The sequence below is a fragment of the Nipponia nippon genome, unplaced genomic scaffold, assembly GCF_047370975.1.
Source record: "Nipponia nippon isolate SJK-2023a ecotype South Korea unplaced genomic scaffold, ASM4737097v1 scaffold_1, whole genome shotgun sequence".
Classification (NCBI taxonomy): domain Eukaryota; kingdom Metazoa; phylum Chordata; class Aves; order Pelecaniformes; family Threskiornithidae; genus Nipponia; species Nipponia nippon.
The window spans coordinates 52218815-52238261 of NW_028262290.1; the positions used below are offsets into that span (position 1 = coordinate 52218815).

The 19447-nt window shown below is 40.2% G+C and overlaps 1 protein-coding gene across 3 annotated transcripts in view; it reads right to left on the minus strand.

Moving 5' to 3' along the window:
- Positions 1–19447, minus strand: part of GREB1L (GREB1 like retinoic acid receptor coactivator) — a 142405-nt gene that overhangs the window by 44170 nt on the left and 78788 nt on the right. For 2 of the 3 annotated variants that reach the window (XM_087755218.1, XM_087755208.1), the window contains exons 5-10: positions 11882–12058; positions 8941–9117; positions 6861–6983; positions 3281–3415; positions 1238–1375; positions 781–900 (exon numbers count right to left, since the gene is read on the minus strand). In XM_087755218.1, the coding sequence (XP_087611344.1) occupies positions 781–900; positions 1238–1375; positions 3281–3415; positions 6861–6983; positions 8941–9117; positions 11882–12058 (870 nt within the window). The remainder of the gene's footprint in view (positions 1–780; positions 901–1237; positions 1376–3280; positions 3416–6860; positions 6984–8940; positions 9118–11881; positions 12059–19447) is intronic. The other variant, XM_087755225.1, reaches the window with a different exon arrangement.

Here is a 19447-nt window from a genome sequence, read left to right on the forward strand (position 1 = left end):
CTTCCTTGTATACTTATTCTCCCACTCTACAGAGACCAAAATAAGTAATTGTTTATTCCCCTTTACAAAGTATTCTGAATCCCACAACTGAAAAGTGCTTAAATAGTGAACAGTTTTGTTGATAGCTATCATAAAGAGGCACCTACATGGATATTGATGAGTATTCACACATACTCATATTTAATCCGTATTTAAACACATTAATATCATGGTGTTGTATATCCCTCTTATAGCTTTTCCATGCACAATAGACATTTGGTCTCACGAACTTTATGCTTTTAACTGAAGATGACCTAGTGGACATCACTGTCCTTTGTTAGGCCAAAATTATATAAACCCCTTTTTCCTGTGCAGGAACTGAGTGTACTGTTTCTGTAGCATGCCACACTAGATTGAGACACAACATTCAAGGTGAAGGCTAATGGAAATCCTGCAAATATGTTCATATATCCATACACCTGCACAATTTTAGAAGAACTGAGTTACATTTTGGGGGACTTAGATAGCTTTGCATCCTTATTAATATTACTTTCCTCTTCCTTTCCTCTCCCTCCCCCCGTAATTTTACTTTCCCATTGTCCCATCTTAGATTATGGCAACAAGGACCAGGCAATCACATGTGTTTTTCTGGGGCATCTGAAAAACTCTCCATGGTGTCCTTAACTACTTCAACAAGCTTAGTTATGTTTTCTGTGCAACACTTAAGAGAAGCAGCACAGGGCTACTGGTCTGGCTGAGTACAGCTTTCCACAAATGAAATCTGCATGATTCAAGTTTTACCTGTTCTTGCTGAAGGCCGAATTGTAGGAACAGGTACCGCTAAACCAGGAGGAGGGACGGGGGACCCAGGAGACCATCCCCGGTGACGTTTCTTTGGTGGTCCAGAACTGGACATCGATGCTGAGAAGGAAAGCAAAAACTAATTCTAAACCTCATCCTCCCAAATGACCAGATTCCAGCCCCCATTTCCATTTCACATTGGTCTTGAGCTGGTATCATGCCACAGAGCGTCAGAGGTTTACACCTAGATTTACACGAAGCCAGACTATGATGTGAAAAATGTTGTTACCTGTGTTAAAAAGTACAGCATTATCATTAATGGTCATGCCAAAAACCAAATGGATCTGTAAAGACTGAATTGCAGAAACAGCAATGATGGGAAGAAGAACGAAATCACGAATTTCAGCCTCAACAGCCAGTGCAGCTTAAAATAAAAGAACAGAGAGGTTTTCTTTACCTTGGTCTCCAGCTGCACAGCCAGGGCTTGGAGATGTCGAGTGAGGCATTGGCCGAGAGACTGTAGAACTCAATACGTTATTTCTTCCTCCATTAGCGTTTCCATTAGCAACATCAGTGGCACGTAGCGAAAGAGGAGCTGAGTATAACAAAATACAGAGTGTATGACTTGAGACAATCTTGCAAACAAACAAACAAACAAAATAATACGGCCCCATGCAGACACAAAAGAACAGGGCAAGATGCGTGACTGAAAGAAACATACTCCAGGGAAAGCATGAAGTGTACTTGGCAAATAATCTGGACACAGGCTGCAAAATCCTAACCTTGAAATGGAGTGTCCAGATTTCAGGGTGGGGAGGATAGGTGGAAAACAAACCCCACTAAAACAAAATAGAAAATTACACACAAAAAAAATTATTGGGAAGTTTGTGACACATTTTTTTAGGCACTGAAAATCTAAAAAAATGCATATAACGAATTCAGTTTGTAAAGATTTCTAAGCCTCTCTGGTGCATCGGTACATTTTTCTGCCAGTCGTCCATGTGCCATACACAGTAATTCACTACAGGGCTCTAATCTAAAGCTTTAGCAAGGGAGACTGGGCAGAGGAGGACAGTTCGCTGTAAAGTACACATGCTCTGAGCATTACTGAGGCAAACTATGCTTTATTTTGCTACCTTTGCCTCAGACAATCCTCCAGTCCCAGCAGGGCTCACACCCTGGCAGGACCCACTATATCGAGATCACAAAATGAAACTGTAACAACAGAGGATCACAAGAAGTTATCCTCATGCTTCTGAGCTCCTTCTTATTCTTTTTCAGAGCCTAGTTTTTGCAGGAGAAAAAAAAAATGCATAAGCTGCACATAGCAGACATGGAGCTCCATGGGGACTACAGCTTCTTGCCGTTTCTGCCAGGTCCACAAGGATTTTGCTCCAGGAACATATTCCAGGAGCAACAGCAGGAGATGGTGCAGCAGCTTGCTGATGTCAGCCGCAACAGAAAGCGTTTCAGATGTGGGTATTTGGCATAAAACAATGTAGCAGGGAACTCTCCAGCCACAGTCATCCAAATAAATGCAGGCACAAGATTCCCAGGTTGCCGATTAGCAAAATTTGAATAACATCACTTGCCCATTGTAAACTCTCCATTTGTACTCTGAGTCAATGATTTGGTATGGATAGATATGGCGGACATGGGTCAGTTACAGAAGTTACTGAAATGGTGGGAAGTAATTTCAGTGCAAGATAAATTCTCTTTCTTACACAAGTACGGAGAAGAAAAGGGTATTTTACACAAAGCACTGTTAATGATTCATCAAATACAATATAACAATATTATGTATATATAACAATATATATTGTATAAAATAGCAGATGCAATACATCGTGTATAAAATGTAATGCTCATGTGCATATATAAACCAAATAATTTTTTTTTCTTATTCAAGCACACTTCCCTGTAGTAAGTGTGATAATTTTTTTTCATTGCTTAAAGGACTAACCAGCTAAAGTAATAAACAATCAGAATATCACAACAGAATACCAGTGAGGGATTTAGAGGCCATGGTTGAGGGTTCTAATTTATTGAACACACAATACAGAAATAAATAATTAAAACAGCACAAATATTAAAACTCCTTTAAATGAGACTAAATTCCATTAAATGTATCTGGAGGAACTATACCTGTTACAAATGCAGAACAACACACAGCTTTGAGTTACTGAGGCAAGAATCAGTGTCATATCAAGAGGTGGCTTTTATGCTCTCTTAGGTATCTTAGGAAGTGCAAAGAGGGATATGACATACGTTTTTACCAGAATGTCAAATCTGAAAGCCAAGGTGTGGCTCAGTTTGGGGACAGTAACAGCCATGGAAAATTTCTGTGCAGAGGACTGCAAGAATATGAGAGTTTTGGAGAATGGTAGTGTAGTGAATGTTTTCCTTTCCTTCTTCCACCAAAAAGATGACTCCCTTATTTCTTGGCTGTTAAGCTGGTAATTCCCTTGGCTCTCAGCTACCCTGGAAAGCAAAGCCATACCTGCAGCAAATGCCTTTCCGACGAGCTGTACTGACAGGGCCAGAGGTTTCACAATGTTCTTGTTCCGGGATGGGTCTTGAGTTCCACTTAAGTTAACAGCAGAAGATGCTTTTGCTGGACTGAATACTGAAGAATCTGAGAAAATAAGTTGTTTAATTAAGTAATGATTAAAAATTATATACATGTATGTCCATATATGATTTGTATTATATACACATGAAGAGTCATACACATTTATCTAAACTCATCTCTACATATAATGCAAACAATTTTTTTTACACTGATAAGAAATCATCATGTATAGGTATCTTTTAGGAGCTGTAACAAACGTTTAAGTGGGCATTTCTATAGAATCTCATAATCTACTGATTGATCTCTTTCACAGTATTTTGTATTCACATACACTTCAAACATATTTTAACTGTAGAAAGGGCTATCTCATTGCTGTGGGATATTGCTGTGGGATAGGCAAGTAAACACAGCTATCCCACGTTACAGATGAGAAAGCTAAGGCAAGCAGCTTACATGACTTGCCCCCAGCAAGCACAGGCAATAAGCACTGGAATAAGTTGCCTAAAAAGGCTGTGGAATCTCCATCACATGAGATTTTCAAGAAGAAGTTATCGAACCTCTGTCAGACACAGCTGAGCTTGACTTAGGGCAGAAAAAAAAATTAAATACATAGCCTCCTTACAGCACTACTGTCCATAAGGCTATGAAAAGTGTATGTTCATTTATAAGTCTGGGTAAGAAATGAAGAGCATCTGAGCCCAAACCCTTTGCATGAATTAACAAACAGCAACTCCTTAGAGCACTTTACCAAGGCTGAAAAATATTAGCCTTATTTTATAGATGGATAACCAAAGAACAAACAAATTCTAACACTTGCCCAGTGTAAAACTGTATATCAGAACTGGTTCCAAACCTCTCAGCATGTAGGCCCCTACTTTAACATCAGGGATTTAATATCCGCAATTTACTCCAAGAAAAATTCAACATTCGGATGCTGATACACTGACAAATCCAAATTCTTATAACTGGGGTGAAAGAATATTAACTCAGCGTTTGTCCAGAAAGCAGTTTGCAAGAAGTAGGCAAAGCAGGCTAAGTTCACCTACAGATGTCCTAGTAAAACAGCCAGGGAAAGAAAACAGACGGCAAAGACCAACTTGATCTGCCAAATACATTCACCCTCAGGTCACACACCATTTGGCGAAGGAGGATGGGGAGGAGAGTCTGCTTTGCCAGACGGAGCAACTGGGATGAGGAACGAACACAGAAGCCTCTGTTGCTCCTGCTCCGCCAGAAAACCTTGTCCACGTTCACGGGAAATATGCTGACTGGCTAACAAAATAGACCACCAGGTCAGGGGCTTTGCAGGAAAACGCTGGGCTCTCATTAAACACGATGTAGCAAATATGTAGTGATAAAGCTTTCCTCAAAGTAAGCTGTCCAAAAGCTTTGGGTATTTTTTTTCTTCTCTCTAGTTCTAGTGTATTTTCTTAAAATTTTATCTATGAACGCAGATGTAGCTGGTATATGTTTAAACATCACACCGGTATGTAAGCAGAACTTGTAGTACTACCAGTTATTAAAACTGTTCATCTTTCTATTGTAAAACCCTGTTTCTAGTTTCTTAACACCCTTTTAAACACCTGAATTGAAGTTTTCCCTCTTGTGTGTTGCCTAAAAACTGAATATTTGATTCTGCTCAAGGTTTCAGCCATTTTTGCATTGCCAGTCGCCTCTCCTCTACAACGGAACTGCATCTCCCCGCGGTGTTTTGAAAGGGGGACTCGACACCTGACTGCGATGTCACGGCCACACCGTACTCTCAGCTTTAACTATGGTATTTCGAAATTCTCTTGTGCTGTCATTTCCATCACGAAATTACCATTTCAGTGCAGTACTCTGTGTGTCCCCATAACTGTCTACCTACAGGTGTCTTCTAGAACTTGGAGAGTGAAGCGCTCACGAGGGCAGAAAACAGAAATATTTACACAGCTTTAAAAGGAAAAAACGGGTATGAATTGACAATAAACTGAAAACGATTTCAAAAAGCAGCTTGCTAGTAAGTATTCCTGTTTTTAAACAACAGAGAATTCAACTCAAAGTACAGCTATGCAAAGCCTAGGAGAGAAAAAGTCAGACCTCCATCATGGGCGACACATGTCAGAATTCACGCCACCAGAAAAAGGTGCCCTCCCCCCTTCTCCTGGTCACAGGGGATTCGTATGTATGCATGTGGCATTATCTTCGCTAGAAGATAACAGTAGAAGGAGATGAAAAGGTTTTGACGACTGTGACCTAACAGTACAAACAGTGACACACAGAAACACCAAGCAGACCGAAAAGCACACCGAGTGATAAGGAGAAAGCAGCATATAAAAGGTGTATCTATTAACTTGGCAGGTACAACAGAAGACAAAGCTGTGTAAATACTGGATCACTTGTTTCAAATAAATAGGTTCTCATGCATCTGCACAGTTCTCATGCCAGGATCTGGAAGCCAACAGATCATGCAATGAAATGCAGATGTTTGTTTAAACAACACTCTCATTTCATTTTCACCAAAGCCTAAAGCATACAGCTTCCTAAACAGAGACAGGGGTGACCACCTGGGGAAAGCGTCTCTGAACAGACTGATCACTGATTACAATTTCGTAAGAATGCATATGTTCAGCTTTTATTTGTTATTCCTTTTTAACATTTTTTGTAAGTGGAAGAAGTATTTTAACAATCTTGTTTTTTCATCTGCATTTCATACTCCTCTAGAGAAATATATGTTCTGGTACATACATATCAACCAATTACAACAACAGAAAGTTTTCTCCTGTTTTTAATTTTCCAAAAAATAGCACATACAGACACAAAAACATGTAACAGCATAGATGAAGCTACAGTAAAGCAATGAGAAAAAAAGCTCAAAGAAAAGCACCTCAGCTATTTGCAATAAATAAATAAATAAAAGAAATTAAGATGCTGCTGCTTTGTCAGCCAATGTCCATTTGATTTTTATAGTTTCTCCTTGTTTAAGTACGTCATTAATAGCTTTGTAGAACAGTTACGAGATGCATACTAGCTCGCATAACACAAAACCACTGTATGTGTATGGGAAATTGCTATTCTAAGTACACCCTTGTGTGAAATAAAATTTAAATAAATAAATAAGCAAGCACATAAATAAAAGCTGCCCCCCAACCCCAAAAGATTATTTTCCTTTTCAAGACAAATAACCTAGCCTATATACTAAGTAAACACCCCCCGATAAATGTGTAATTCAAGTTGAGATCCACAAAAAATTAAATGAAACAAACAAAGGGAGACACAGAATCAAATGAATTGATAAAAAGATCTTTTAATACTTCTTAATCAACTATTCTTACGAGGACTAAGTTAACCTTCAACCTCACCTGGGTCTTAATCTTTCACAAAGCAAATTTTGAAAAGCATCCTCCCCACTGTAATCTATACATGGCTTGAGGTAAATACCCAGTTGTTTACAGCATCCCTGAACCAACAATATCTGAGGTAACTTACCACCCCCAATGGTTATCTTTATAGCACTTCCAGCTCCTACCTGTCTGAGTGAACCCTGATTTGTATCCATTAGCTGATCCACCCTCTGGGGTCGTGGACGGTGACACCGAAGAATTTGGTTTAGCAGAGAGGCTAGCAGCAGATGATTGCCTGCTTCTACATTCTGCAAACGAAGCAGCTATAGTACATATTAACAAGGCCTGCCTTCCAGTAGGAAAGTTCAGCAACACGGTGGCGAAAGGTGACAAAACGTTAAAAGCATACATACAGCACGTACAACAAACAGCGGCAAATGGCAGCATTCAACGAAAATCCGGCTCTCGCAGTTTAGTCAACTTTGTCTTCTAATTAAGAAAACCTCCCTGGGGGCCTCTCAGAGGGCCAGGCAAATACAGACCAGATGCTGCAAAATGGCAAGAGCCCTCAGTTCGCAGCTTCCAAGAGATTTGAAGGTATTGGACATATCCCAGGAAACACTCAGCGACTTCTGTGGCACAACCTTTATACAAACCATCATACGTTGCCCTTTAAAGGAGAAATTGTGCTGAAACCCAGATTGTCAGTATGCTTCCACAAAACCTTCAGGGAGATCTCAGTGCTGTGAGTGTCTGTCTGGATGGAAACTGAGTTGAGGGAGGAGAAAGTCACCTTGAAAATCACACATTAATCCATTTTTAAAACTGAGATCTAATCAGGTTTTGTTTGAAGAGAAGGAGGTGTTTAAAAGCATTTTTCTTCTTCTAATTAGACCTTTAATGTAAGTAAAGGGTGAAGGGTTACCAGATGGATGGTAGCAACATGGGGATAGAGCCTGTCAAAATAATGCCCATGAGGTCGATTTCTTGGTCAATTTTCTAAACTTTCACGGGTGTTCAAAACACTTGCAACCAGCATATAACCAAAAGCGACCTCAGTTTCTGCCTCTTCCACATGTGCGTTACGCCTCAGTGCGTTTACCAGGACATGCACCAACCCCAACCGCATGAGCATCAGGGAGGGGGTTCAGAAAAAGGATTACAACATTTAAATAAGGTTTCCTTTTTCTGTATTTGAAACTTCAAAAAGAGACTACCAGGTTATATCTTTCTGTAGTTTTTGTGAAAAATGCTCCTGAAAAACACATCCACTCTAAAGCAGCAGTTAATTATACTTGTAACTGAGAAAAGCAGCTGAAGCCAGGATCCCTTTGAACCATTGATACAGTACTATAATCACTCATACAGCTCGGTGATAACCATCTCTCTCTGGTGTCATGCTGCCATTCACATGAGGATGTGACTCTTCAGATGTGTGTCAGTCCTCCTGTGGAGCTTCTCCTCTCCTCACATCATCCTCTTTGGCAACAGGCACCAGTTCAAACTCTGTCTTTACTGAGTGAGACCACAGCTGAGGAAGACAAGCAGTCTGCTTATATACAAACTCAGTAGACAGAAAGTAGGTAAACCATTCTCTCCTTGAGTGTTTGCATGGCTCTAGCTCCAAAAAACCTGCATCTTCCAATAACAGACCCCATGGCTACCTTGCCTTGGGGTCACAAATGTCATCTCTTTAGTACGTAACGATATTGCACCCAGTAGAGGGTAACCCAAGTGTAAAACACACCATAAATGGCAAGAGTATGCAAGATTTCTCCTCTTTCGCTGAGATCAGTGACCTGAGCTTTCTTAATCCTATGGTGTGCTAGCTATCCTCAGGCATCAGACAGATGGAATTGCACCTGCTAAGATGAATATCAGTAGAAAGCCAATGTTGGAGCCCTGGCTGTGAGTCATCTTGCTTCAGGCACAGAAAAGAATCAGTAGACTGAGCAACCTTGTTTCTTCTACCAAGATGGCTGCACATCCCAAGAAGGATAGATTTAGGGCTCCCACTGAAAGCATAGGGAGATTGAGGAAGACCATTTACGATTGCATGATTACTATTAGGACTTAAATAAACCTCTTTCGCAAAATCCAGACTTCACTGAAATCAGTGGGAATTTTTCCTTCAAGCAGTAAAAAAATTCATCTTCCACAGTTACTTTTCAATGCACACATTTTTAACAGCAACTTTCAATTTTTCATTCAACATCACACTAATACAATAAAAAAACCCCCTAAGTGAATGGGCACCTTAATTACCTTTCCAGCAAATAAGGGGTCCCTTTGACAGTACACCTTGGGAGCTTCTTACTAGGTAGTACTTTAAGTGCTTCTGCTTCTTTGGCTGAGTGGTTAATTTCAGGTTGATATGATTGGAAAACTCTGTGAAGTATCGAAATCCTCTTTCTCCACAGCCTATACAATTCCCAGAAAATCCTGGAAGAATGAAGCAGAAGGTATACACACAGATTAAATGACTTGTGCTATCTGCTAGGAAGAAGGCCATTTTAACCTACCTGCATATCCAGTTCAGAGCGACTGAAGGCCTCCAGCCAGACAGCTTCTGTAGATGCCCTGCTCAGCACGCACGTGTCAGGAAGCAGCCAAACACAGGCAGATTTTAGTCTTAGCTTTTCTGAAACTCTTCCATCTTTCTACGTCATACTAACTTATGCCAAAAGCCTACCACCAATTTTCCACTCTACACAGTGCAGAGAGGAACAACTACTTGGAGAGGGGAAGCTATGATGCCAGGCTAGGAAATCTCTATGATGTTGCCGATTTTACTTCCACATTTCTACATTAAAAAACATAGGATCCAAGATGCATGCTTCCCTCTCTCAAAACAGTGGCTAACCCAGAGTAGCCACTACAACTTCATGTGGCTAAAATTAACCTTAATATCTAGTGAATTTTCTCTGATGCTCCTTATACAAGGCACTTTCCAAGTAAGCTGGACCTTACAACTTACTAAGGTCTTAAAAGCAATCATTTAATGTCAAGATTGTCATGGCAAAAGTTAGGAGTGCTTCAGAATGTTTTTTGAAAACCTACAACCTTTCATGAAAGTAAGATATTTAGGAATAACGGCAGAAGACTGCTTTTCTGCAATGTTTCCAACATGATTTCACAGAAGGGGGTGAAATTTTGAGTTGAGGTCTGGAGGACAGGGTCCAGACTGAGATTATATGCACCCTTATTTCCACCGCCATTCACAAGTACGTTAATGGCAATGTTGCAGACAGGCGGCAGTGGTCTAACATCTCCTAGAACAAAGCACAGGGTATGTTCTGAAATGGGTCTGCCTTAAAATCGTTGTTTGAATAAGCCCTCTATTATCTAATGCTGAACAATTAAACTCCTCTGGCTTATTTGCCACTCCACTCATCTCTGAAGCACTTTCAAACCTTAATGAAAAAATATTTTATATTCTTTTTGGAACATCAATAACGATTTTTAATAGTGCTGGGCTGATGAGTACCTAATAGAAATGCTTTATTTTTGTTTCTTTCCATTTACTAATCAGTTCAAGATCTGTAACAGAACCCATTTCTCATCCTCACTAGTATCATTTTCCACAATGCCAAGCACCTCAGAGAATACTGGTTCCTACACTCACCTGTCAGCCAAATTCATAGTTTTATGAAAAAGACATTCGGTCTTTTTGAAAAAAAAGGCATTTTCCATAGAAATCTTATTAATTAGGCCATTGTCTTCAGCCTTACTGTGCCTCATTATCATCTTTTACCATCATGTTGCTGAGGATGCCAAGAGGTAGACTTCTTCATTCTGTTTCGCCTGGGACTGAATCAGTCCTTCCCTTCTCCCTTGCAACCCACAGGAACCATTGGTGCATCTCCATAGTTGTCAGAAACAGTCACCAGGGTCTCACAGAGCTACCGAGTCAATTCTTAGCTCATAGGTACCAGTTACACAGGCCTAGAGGCATTTAAATATGTAATATCAGCAATGCCAGAGCAGAGTCGTGAGTCGCTAGGCTCATTATCAAATGATATCAGAGATGATAGACAGATACAAAGCTGGGAGGTGGGGGGAGGAAGGCTTACCAACAAAGACAAGTAGTACCCCATTTAATCAGACTAAACACCATCTGTCTGTCTATCAGACAGTTCTTATTGATCAGCTCTTGAAACTTCCCCTGCTCAATGCGGGAGCAGCTCCTCTGAGGATGGCAGCATACACCAGAGTACCCCACGATCCCATGTCCCCAACTGCACCCAGCAAGGGCACATCATACCATAGCTCCCATCTAACTCAGGCCAGTGGGATTTTTGCCTTAGGTCCAAAGGTTTACAGTGTGTAGTAGCACATTAAATGGGTTTAAAGGAGAAATAGCATTAAAGCTCATAAGTACAAAAAGGACGTGTTTTCAACAGTTATGCAAAATATTGCTAGTTTGGACCAGAATTTAAATGGTGTGGTTAAATCAGGGTATTTATGCTTTTTTGTGATTTCTTCCCTGTTGAAAGGTCTTTCTGAATATATTCTAGGCAGCACAATGACTGGAGGGAGAAACGAGAGAGTAAATTCAAAAGAGGCTAAAGGAGCCAAAATACATTAAATCACTTTTACTAGCCTGTTAAAATGTGTACCAGTTGTGAGCTAGGCAGGCAATCTAGGTGCACATATGCCTGTTTTCAATCACCAAGAAGCATTCTTGTATTAAAATTTTAAAGCTCATAAATGTAACCAATTATGACGTAAGGTTTTTCCGCCCCCCACCATGTATTGGATTTTGAGAGGGAAACTGCCCTCAGAGCTCCTATTGAGAACAATGTTCTCGGTGGAGCCAAGGACATAATTTGTCCTTTAATCCACAGAAAAATAGACAGCTCATCTTCTACAGTTGCATGAGCATATTTCTTCTTAAATGAAAATGTGGTAAACATCAGTGGAGGTAAAGAGTATATGGATAGTTCACATTTAGAATGCCAGGGCTGCAACTGACTTATGGCCACACAGAAATCACCGAGCTTCAATTGTGGTTAATTGTGGAATCAGGGACTTGTTTTAAAATAGGCTTTTAAGGCAAGTTCAGCTACGGATTTAATTTAATAAAAAGAAGCCTGTCCTCAATACATTTCTAATAGAAGGTCATTAGCTGAAATTACTTTAGATAACTTTGAACTGAGCTTTTTCTCTGAACTATTAGGGCACGAAGAAAAAAAAAATCTCTTACCTAAAAGTGCATTTTTTCCATGATCATCTGGCAAAAACCGCTTGTCAACAGCGCAGACTAGAATGTGCTCAGGAAGGTTGGGAGATTTGGCTCCTACTAACAGGAAGCCCGCTGGGATATCAATTTGCTCCATGCACAGAGATACTAACCGTAAATCCTTGCCTGCTTGACAAAAACCTACAAAACAAACCAAAACAAATGATAAATCTTCAAAAGATTTTGTTTAACTTTTTTCTTTTTATCAGTTCCAAAAGCAAATGGGCTTCACAACTTGATCCTGTAACTGAGGGTTTTAATATATCCTTCTCAAGGGACATAGAGGAAACAGAGATAGCATCTCATCAGATCCACTAGCTCAGAGTTTCAGAGACACTAGATAAGCATTATTTTAAAGAGATCCTGAAGACATTCAGGTAGAGAAGTAAGTCTCTAAAGACTAGACGTCGAATGGCTCAGAAACTCAATTTTTCAAAACATTCAAAATAAGAAGGAAAGTTTGTGATTTTGTAACAGAAAACAACTCTTAAAATATCCCAAAGAATATTCTTTCTTTGCCAAATTTCAGTTTACAGTCTTTTCAAGAGAACCAGTTTTGTCTTTGTTGCTTGTAACAGGCTGGCATTGGTCCATAAACATCACTAAGTAATACAAAAGGAATGATAAAAATTGATGGCTTAAGTTTAGTACTCTCTACTAAAGGAAAAATATTTTTAAATCTAATTTTTAACTTGTCTATACATTTTAGGAATTCCAGCAAGCAAAAGATTAATTCACTGGTTTTAGAGACGTACAGCATGTTTTCTGTAAGTAAGTCTCCAATTGAGTCTCTTGAAGTCTCAATGGACTGCATGACTTCACGTCTCCATTTTGTTTTTTTCCCACCCAAATACACATACGCACACAAAATAAGAACATAACGTTGGTTCTTGTGCTACTGGTCAATGCAGGGCTAAAGCCAGTGGGCAAAACCAGGGACTGGAGTGAGCTTCTGCTGTTCCATGTCCTGCAGTGAGCAGGTAGCAGGCTGGGACACACAAAAAACCACGACAGGGCAGCCCAGAGCTGTGGCCGGGCACCACAACGGGGCCCTTGCAAGCTCAGGACTCAGGGTGAGCTTGGCAGCCATCCACCAAGCAGCCACCGTGGGGATTTTCAAAAGGCTGGACAGGACAGCTTAGGGCACTTTGAATCACAGAGCAATTATGCGACCTCTGGATGTCCACCTGGTCCAAGCTTTTGCTCATACCAAAACCAACTTCAAAGTTAAATTCTTTCGACTAAGTAAATCAACAACATTCAAAGACTCTTGCATTAGCTTCAGCACTGGACTTACAGGGGTCACAGTCACCTGTCACTTTTTAGTACAGCTCCATCATATTATTTCTCTTGAGCAACTTCTACTTTCAAGCAAGGAAATGACACATGTGAGAGAAAGCAAGTGTCGTGTGGCTTCCTCCACAGGAAAGGACATGATCACACCAGGCTTTCCGATTTCCCTTAGGCAGAAGTCAATGAAAGCACTACCAAGTTTTATGAAGAACTAGACTATTGTGTTGTGTTCCCCTCCAATCCTCACTTCTCCAGCTGCAAGATCAGTGCTACAGTCTGGCCCCACACCTCTCCCAGCAGCAGCTGGTGGAACGGCCCCCCCCTATTTCAGGATGTCCAAAGACACCACACATTTATCTTTTGACCATCTCTCTCTCTCACTACAGTCATAGAAATATCACAACATAGACAACGCATGCATCTGCATGAATCAATATTTCAAAAGAAAGAAAACAAAAATCATAATGTGTCCTGTTTTAACATTATTGTTAAAAACAAACATATTAAACTAAATTTGAAACTACTGTAATACCTAGTAAGACTTCAGCTATTCATATATATTACTTACACTTAATTTAAAATATTATTCAAGTACTCCACAAAAATTGTAAAGAAAAGTCAAACCACTGGAGAAAGACACTGACTGAGTATCTGGAAACACAATGGTTAACCAACAGCCACCTCAGCCATTATTAATATCTGTGCCTGTACTCTTACCTACTGCGCTAAAATCCATTGTTTAAAACTTCAGCAAAGACAGTGAAAGCTAATGTTGTTTTTTGTTTTTATCTCAGAACTGTACCAGGCCAACAGCATGTGCAAAGTGGAATGCACAGAGTCAGCTGGCGTGAGCTTCCTGGCAAGCAGTAGCTCGCTGAAAACAGGGTCCAACGCAGGTTCAGTCTTGCGCCTACACCCACAATTTGCTGAACCAGTTCTTGGCTGAGTTGCTTCTTCAGTTATTCAATCAGCTCAGTTCCAGCAGCAGCAAACTCGCGCTGAAAGCTAGCTTGGATTCACCCCTCACGCACGCCTTCTTCCAGCCAATGAGTTAAAATGAAGTGCCTAAAGTTTTTATTTACGGATCATCAGATTTTAGTGATAACTTACCAATAAGAAGGAACCTATGTTTTAGAGGAAAAGCATTAAGACTGCATATTTAAAGCAACATTTATTCTTTTCTGTTTTGATACAATTCAATTTCAGTATGTTAAACTCCTTTTAAGGTGTATTCCTTAGAAACATATTGATCCTAATCAAATGGAAGGCTAGGTACCAGGCTAAGTATTATCTAGACTTTTCAATGCAATTTAGAAAGAAACAGTTGCAGATAAACATAGAAACAAAACTCCCTTACCTTCAAAACAGAATTTGCTTATTCAAATGTTTATGCCATTTGGGTACTATGTCCAGAATTTTCAAAACTGGCCTTAAATATTTAGGCATTCAGTGAAATCTGAGTAGCTGACATTCTTAGAAAATACCACTCTACATCTAGATTTAAAATAAAAAAATTACCCACTGCTGACAATGTGGGCAAACAGGAAATTTGTAGATAAAGATTACGAAACAGCAAGTGCGTAAGATTTCAAGACAGATTTAAATCTGTGCTTTTACACAATTACTCTTTAGCCTTGTCCCTACCTAAAAATTTTCAGGAAATGCCCAGAAGCACAAACAGTGACTAAAAAGAGTCTTTTGAATTAATTGTTTGTAATAGCAATACTAGGACACCAAAGAAAGCAGGATTTTGGTTGTCAATGTTGTTAACAGTTCCGTTTCAATATAGACTTGCTTTCAGAAAGAGCACACGACATTGAGAGGGCTGAAGATCACATTAGAAACTTAGAGCCTCCTTGGATGCTTGAGGGATTTGATCTCCCAGTGAGACAAAGCAATGCTCCAGCATTCTACATCTGAGACAGAAGCAAAGACTCTGCTATCATCCAGGCTAAGAGGAAAACAACTTCAGCTACACTTTGAGCAGCTGCACACCACCATTCTGCATGAGTCTCCAGGGGAGAAGGTGCAGGAAAACACTAAGGAAACCCACCACAACATCACAACACCTTAACAAGTTTATAAGCAATACTCGGTAACATCTTGGCAGTATCCATTGAAACAAACTAATCTATCTGCGATCACAGGCATCAGCAGCCTCTTACCTGAGAGACTGTTGATCTGAATATATTTAATATTTTCCCACCATTTAGGATATGTAGGACTGTACTGTAGAAATGCTGCATCCTGCCTAATCTGCGAACAATACCTAAGATTTACCCCCTATATCATCTCGTACTCCACCCAAAGTGCTCTCAGATCCCTTCCACGTTCCCCTTCTTCCTCCTTGCACAATCTCCTCCGGCATCCTCCTCTGCTTTGGTTGGTGACATCTCTGGATCAGAGGTATGTATGTGTAGACTGGCTGGCCAGCACATGCCTCTGTAATGTTCAGGCTGAGTAAGGGGAGAGCTATAATTACTTTTCTGCCCCAGGGGACATTAGTTTGGGGACACCGGTGTCATCCAACCAGCTCCTGAACTTCACAAATCATGCTGAAATTCAGTACCTTTAGGATCTCTAGCTCTCTACCAGGAGTAGCAGAAAGCAGCTACCAGCTTCCCGACAGATGGGCAGCAGAGCTCACAAAACCTCGTCTTCTGAGGGAGCGAGACAGGTAACAGGGTTGACACTAAAAGGTTTCCTCTGGCTCCCCTTCCGCAGAGGGGAAAGGGATCCTGATGGGTGCGCAGCAAGAGGGGGCAGCACAGACAGGCCCTCAGAGCCTCTGGGGGCTCTTCTCTTGTTTATTCAACAGCTGCAGCAAGACAGCCAGGGAGGGCTGCGGAGCCTGGCCAGGTACTGCTGGGGCTTACTTCAACCAGGAGATACGGAGAGAATGCAAATCTGCTTCTGTGCAGTAAAAGTCTTGAATTTTCCTTCAAAGACAAGCAGAGGGTATGTTCAAGAGCCCTTCATCATCCTTCTTTCTCTTGGCTTTTGGGGCTGCAAATCACTCTTTGAGTTTTAAGTTCCTGCTGCTTTTTTAAACTGAATGAGAAAATTCCACGTGAGAAACATTAAGTTGGAAGCAAGTAACTGACTGTGGGGAGAGGAGGGAGGGATTAACCCCTTCCTCTGCTCTATTCATATATATACAATTGTATTTTTCTAACTAGCAAGCAACACAGAGACCCGAAACCTTTTTCTACGGTTTTGCACGATTTTGCATTGATATTTAATTATCTGTGAGAGACAACCATTTCCACATTAGGAAAGACAAGACATGATGACTCTGTACAAGCAGAACTTGTGCTGCCCATGTCTAAGATTTAGAACACGCAAAATCCATTTACATTTCATAGCTATAAATTTATAATGGAGTTTGCACCTAAATTTCTATGTCAAGCAGCACTAACACATACAACTCTTAAGAAAAAAGAATGGCACTTCAGTGTCACATTTACCTATGTACCTTTCAAGGACATCTAAGTATGAAGAGGAGAAGATCCAGGAGCAACTAAAACAAACCAGCTTCTCTTTATGAAATTGTTTATCCATGTGTAATTATAAAAAGTAAAAGCACGCAGCTGAGCCGTTCCATTAAAAAAATCATCTTCCCACAGCATCTCAGCTTTGTTTTAAATAAAGAACAGGCATTTATATTGTGATTAGAGATTTGCAAATACCAAGAGCAGTCACAAAAAAGAATAATGAATAGGTTTTACGGACAATATCTGCATTTCTTTGAAAGAAAATTCATTAGGTTTTGCTTCTGAGAACACATTTGCATTTTCCAACATCACTTCATTTAAATTAATCCAGTCCCGTCTTCCTGAAAATGAAAATGTATCCCCACAACTGTCAACACCTGAAGTGCTGGAATCTTCTTAAAAATGAAATTTGAATATATTTTCCCTTTCCCCACCAGTAACAAGAAGTAGTTTCAATGTGGGGTACCAGCCCCTTGTTGTACTGCAATAAATGGGCTATTTGCATACGGAATTAGCTTCCAAGAATTACATATGAATTACCAGTCACTGTCACTTGCTATTGTAACTTCACAGTAACTGATCAGGTGTTAAGTACCTGCTTACCTAATTGCTTCTGAAACTACCTTGGCCCTTCTTTAAGCATCAGGTAAATTGAGGATTTACTAACAAAAGAAAGGTGCTACTATTGTGTTTCCCACAGCTTGCATAAAATGCTATTCCACAAATTAGAAATATCCTCTTTTAAAGCTACAGCAAACAAATGGTTCAGAACAGCTTCTTCTATTATTTTCTTGCACATTTGAGGCACCTGTATGAAAATGAAGCCCTTATTTTTGTGGAGTGGGTAAATTAGTTACAAAAGTTTGTGCTGAGCAGAAAAAAAAGCCCCTGAAAATAAGTAAATCCCCCAAATACCATTATTCTTCTTGATTACAAAGTCTTTACTTTTATGACTAATAGTAAGGATCAATGGCAAATGCATTTGCTCTTTCCAATGGGCTAACAGGAGAGTTAAGGGATCTAATATTATGGCCAGCTAAGAAGGAACATCCAACAAACTGTCACTTGTGAGGCACTTATTTTTTTAACTGATGAATAAAGGCATTAAGATCTACTTTCTCCACCCATGTGACTGACAAACTCAGCCATCTGAATAAAAAAACAAGTCACCACAGAAAACAATATGATGGTTATGGCATAAATCCTGAATTCAGAAAAAGCAAATGGCACAAATACCTTAAAAGGGAAAAGGGTTTCACCCCATCTGTGCTAAAAGGTGGGAGATGGGTTTTACAGCAAGGGGAGCTATGAACTGCAGGTTCTAGTATCAATATTTTGCTCTTGGATAAGCAATTAAATACATGCTTGGTTTAAAGCATCCAAACACTTACAGTGACTTCAATTAGTCTATCAGTATTATTTAACATTTTCCTAATGTTATTTATCTTTGTAATTAAATAACTAAGATAAGGGATGTAAACAATGGCAGTGATCCTGTCTTACATCTCTGAAGGGCATATTCATGAGATGAAAGATGAGCTATGAGATTAATATCTTGCTCAGATACGGTCTGCAGCATGAATGTTTGGGAATCTGGGTGTTTTAAACACTTACTTAAAACTGTCCTAACAGATCACTAGCTGTATTCAAAAAAATGTATTTTCCTTTCCTTTTCCAGATGCAAAGCCACTGCTCTCTTAAATTAGTTCCCTGAGAACAATATTGCAGAGTGAGACAGATTTTCTAAATTCAGAATGGTAAACTGGACAAAGACTAATGAACAATCCTAAAATTCTGTGGATGTAACATAGGAAACTTTCTTCTAGGGTGCTCTGATCATAAAAGACTTCTGGATAAAAATCAAAACACAGAACTGTCCCTGGAAGGTCATCTTTTTCCAGGACATACTAAAAAGCATAATATTACACACATACATGAGCATATAATGACATCTATTATATAACTATAGCATAACAAGGCATAACCTCGTGACACGCAATATGCAGCCACAGCACAGAGGTCTGCATTGCAGTGAGTGCTTGACAACGGAGCACCTCCTTGCAGTGCCAGGTCGGGCAGGGCAGCCTTATGAAGCAATCCTGAGCAGAGGCAGCAAAGGCACTGGTGAACACGGAGCAGCTTGCACGTGGATGAGAGGTCACCTCTCAAGCAAAGACATAGACCTTTAACTGGAAACTCACAACTAACATTTCTGTCTGGGCGTGCAAGCGCAACCAGGGATCACCAGAACGTATGAAACTGAGAAAGATCTCTTGATGTCACATAAAAAGCTCTTCCACAATCAAATGAATGGTGGCCTTGGAGCCAGATAAGGTTTTTGAGCCCTACCCCCGCTACTGGCAGGCTGGTCCAGAACTGTCTCACCAATAGTTAAAGAATCCTGAACCTTTAACCTGAATGCATTCACAACCGTTTTATGCATCCATTACACTTCTGCAGGGCCCTGTTGGTATGACCGGCTCTTCTCCCTCCTTAGTGTTTTGTCCTTGATATATTTAGAAAGTGTAGGTATATGCCATCTCAGCTTTTGTCCTGGTAGGGAAAGAGCCTTATTAGATAGAACTCCTTCCTCTTACCATCCTGTTGGTTCTCCTCTGCATCCTGCCCAGTTTATTTTACATTTCTTTAACAGAAGCGATGAGGACTGCTCCTGCTCTCCCAAGGAGATTTTGCAGCCTTTACTGATACTTGTCCTCGGTTGAGAATACCTTCCTAGGAATAC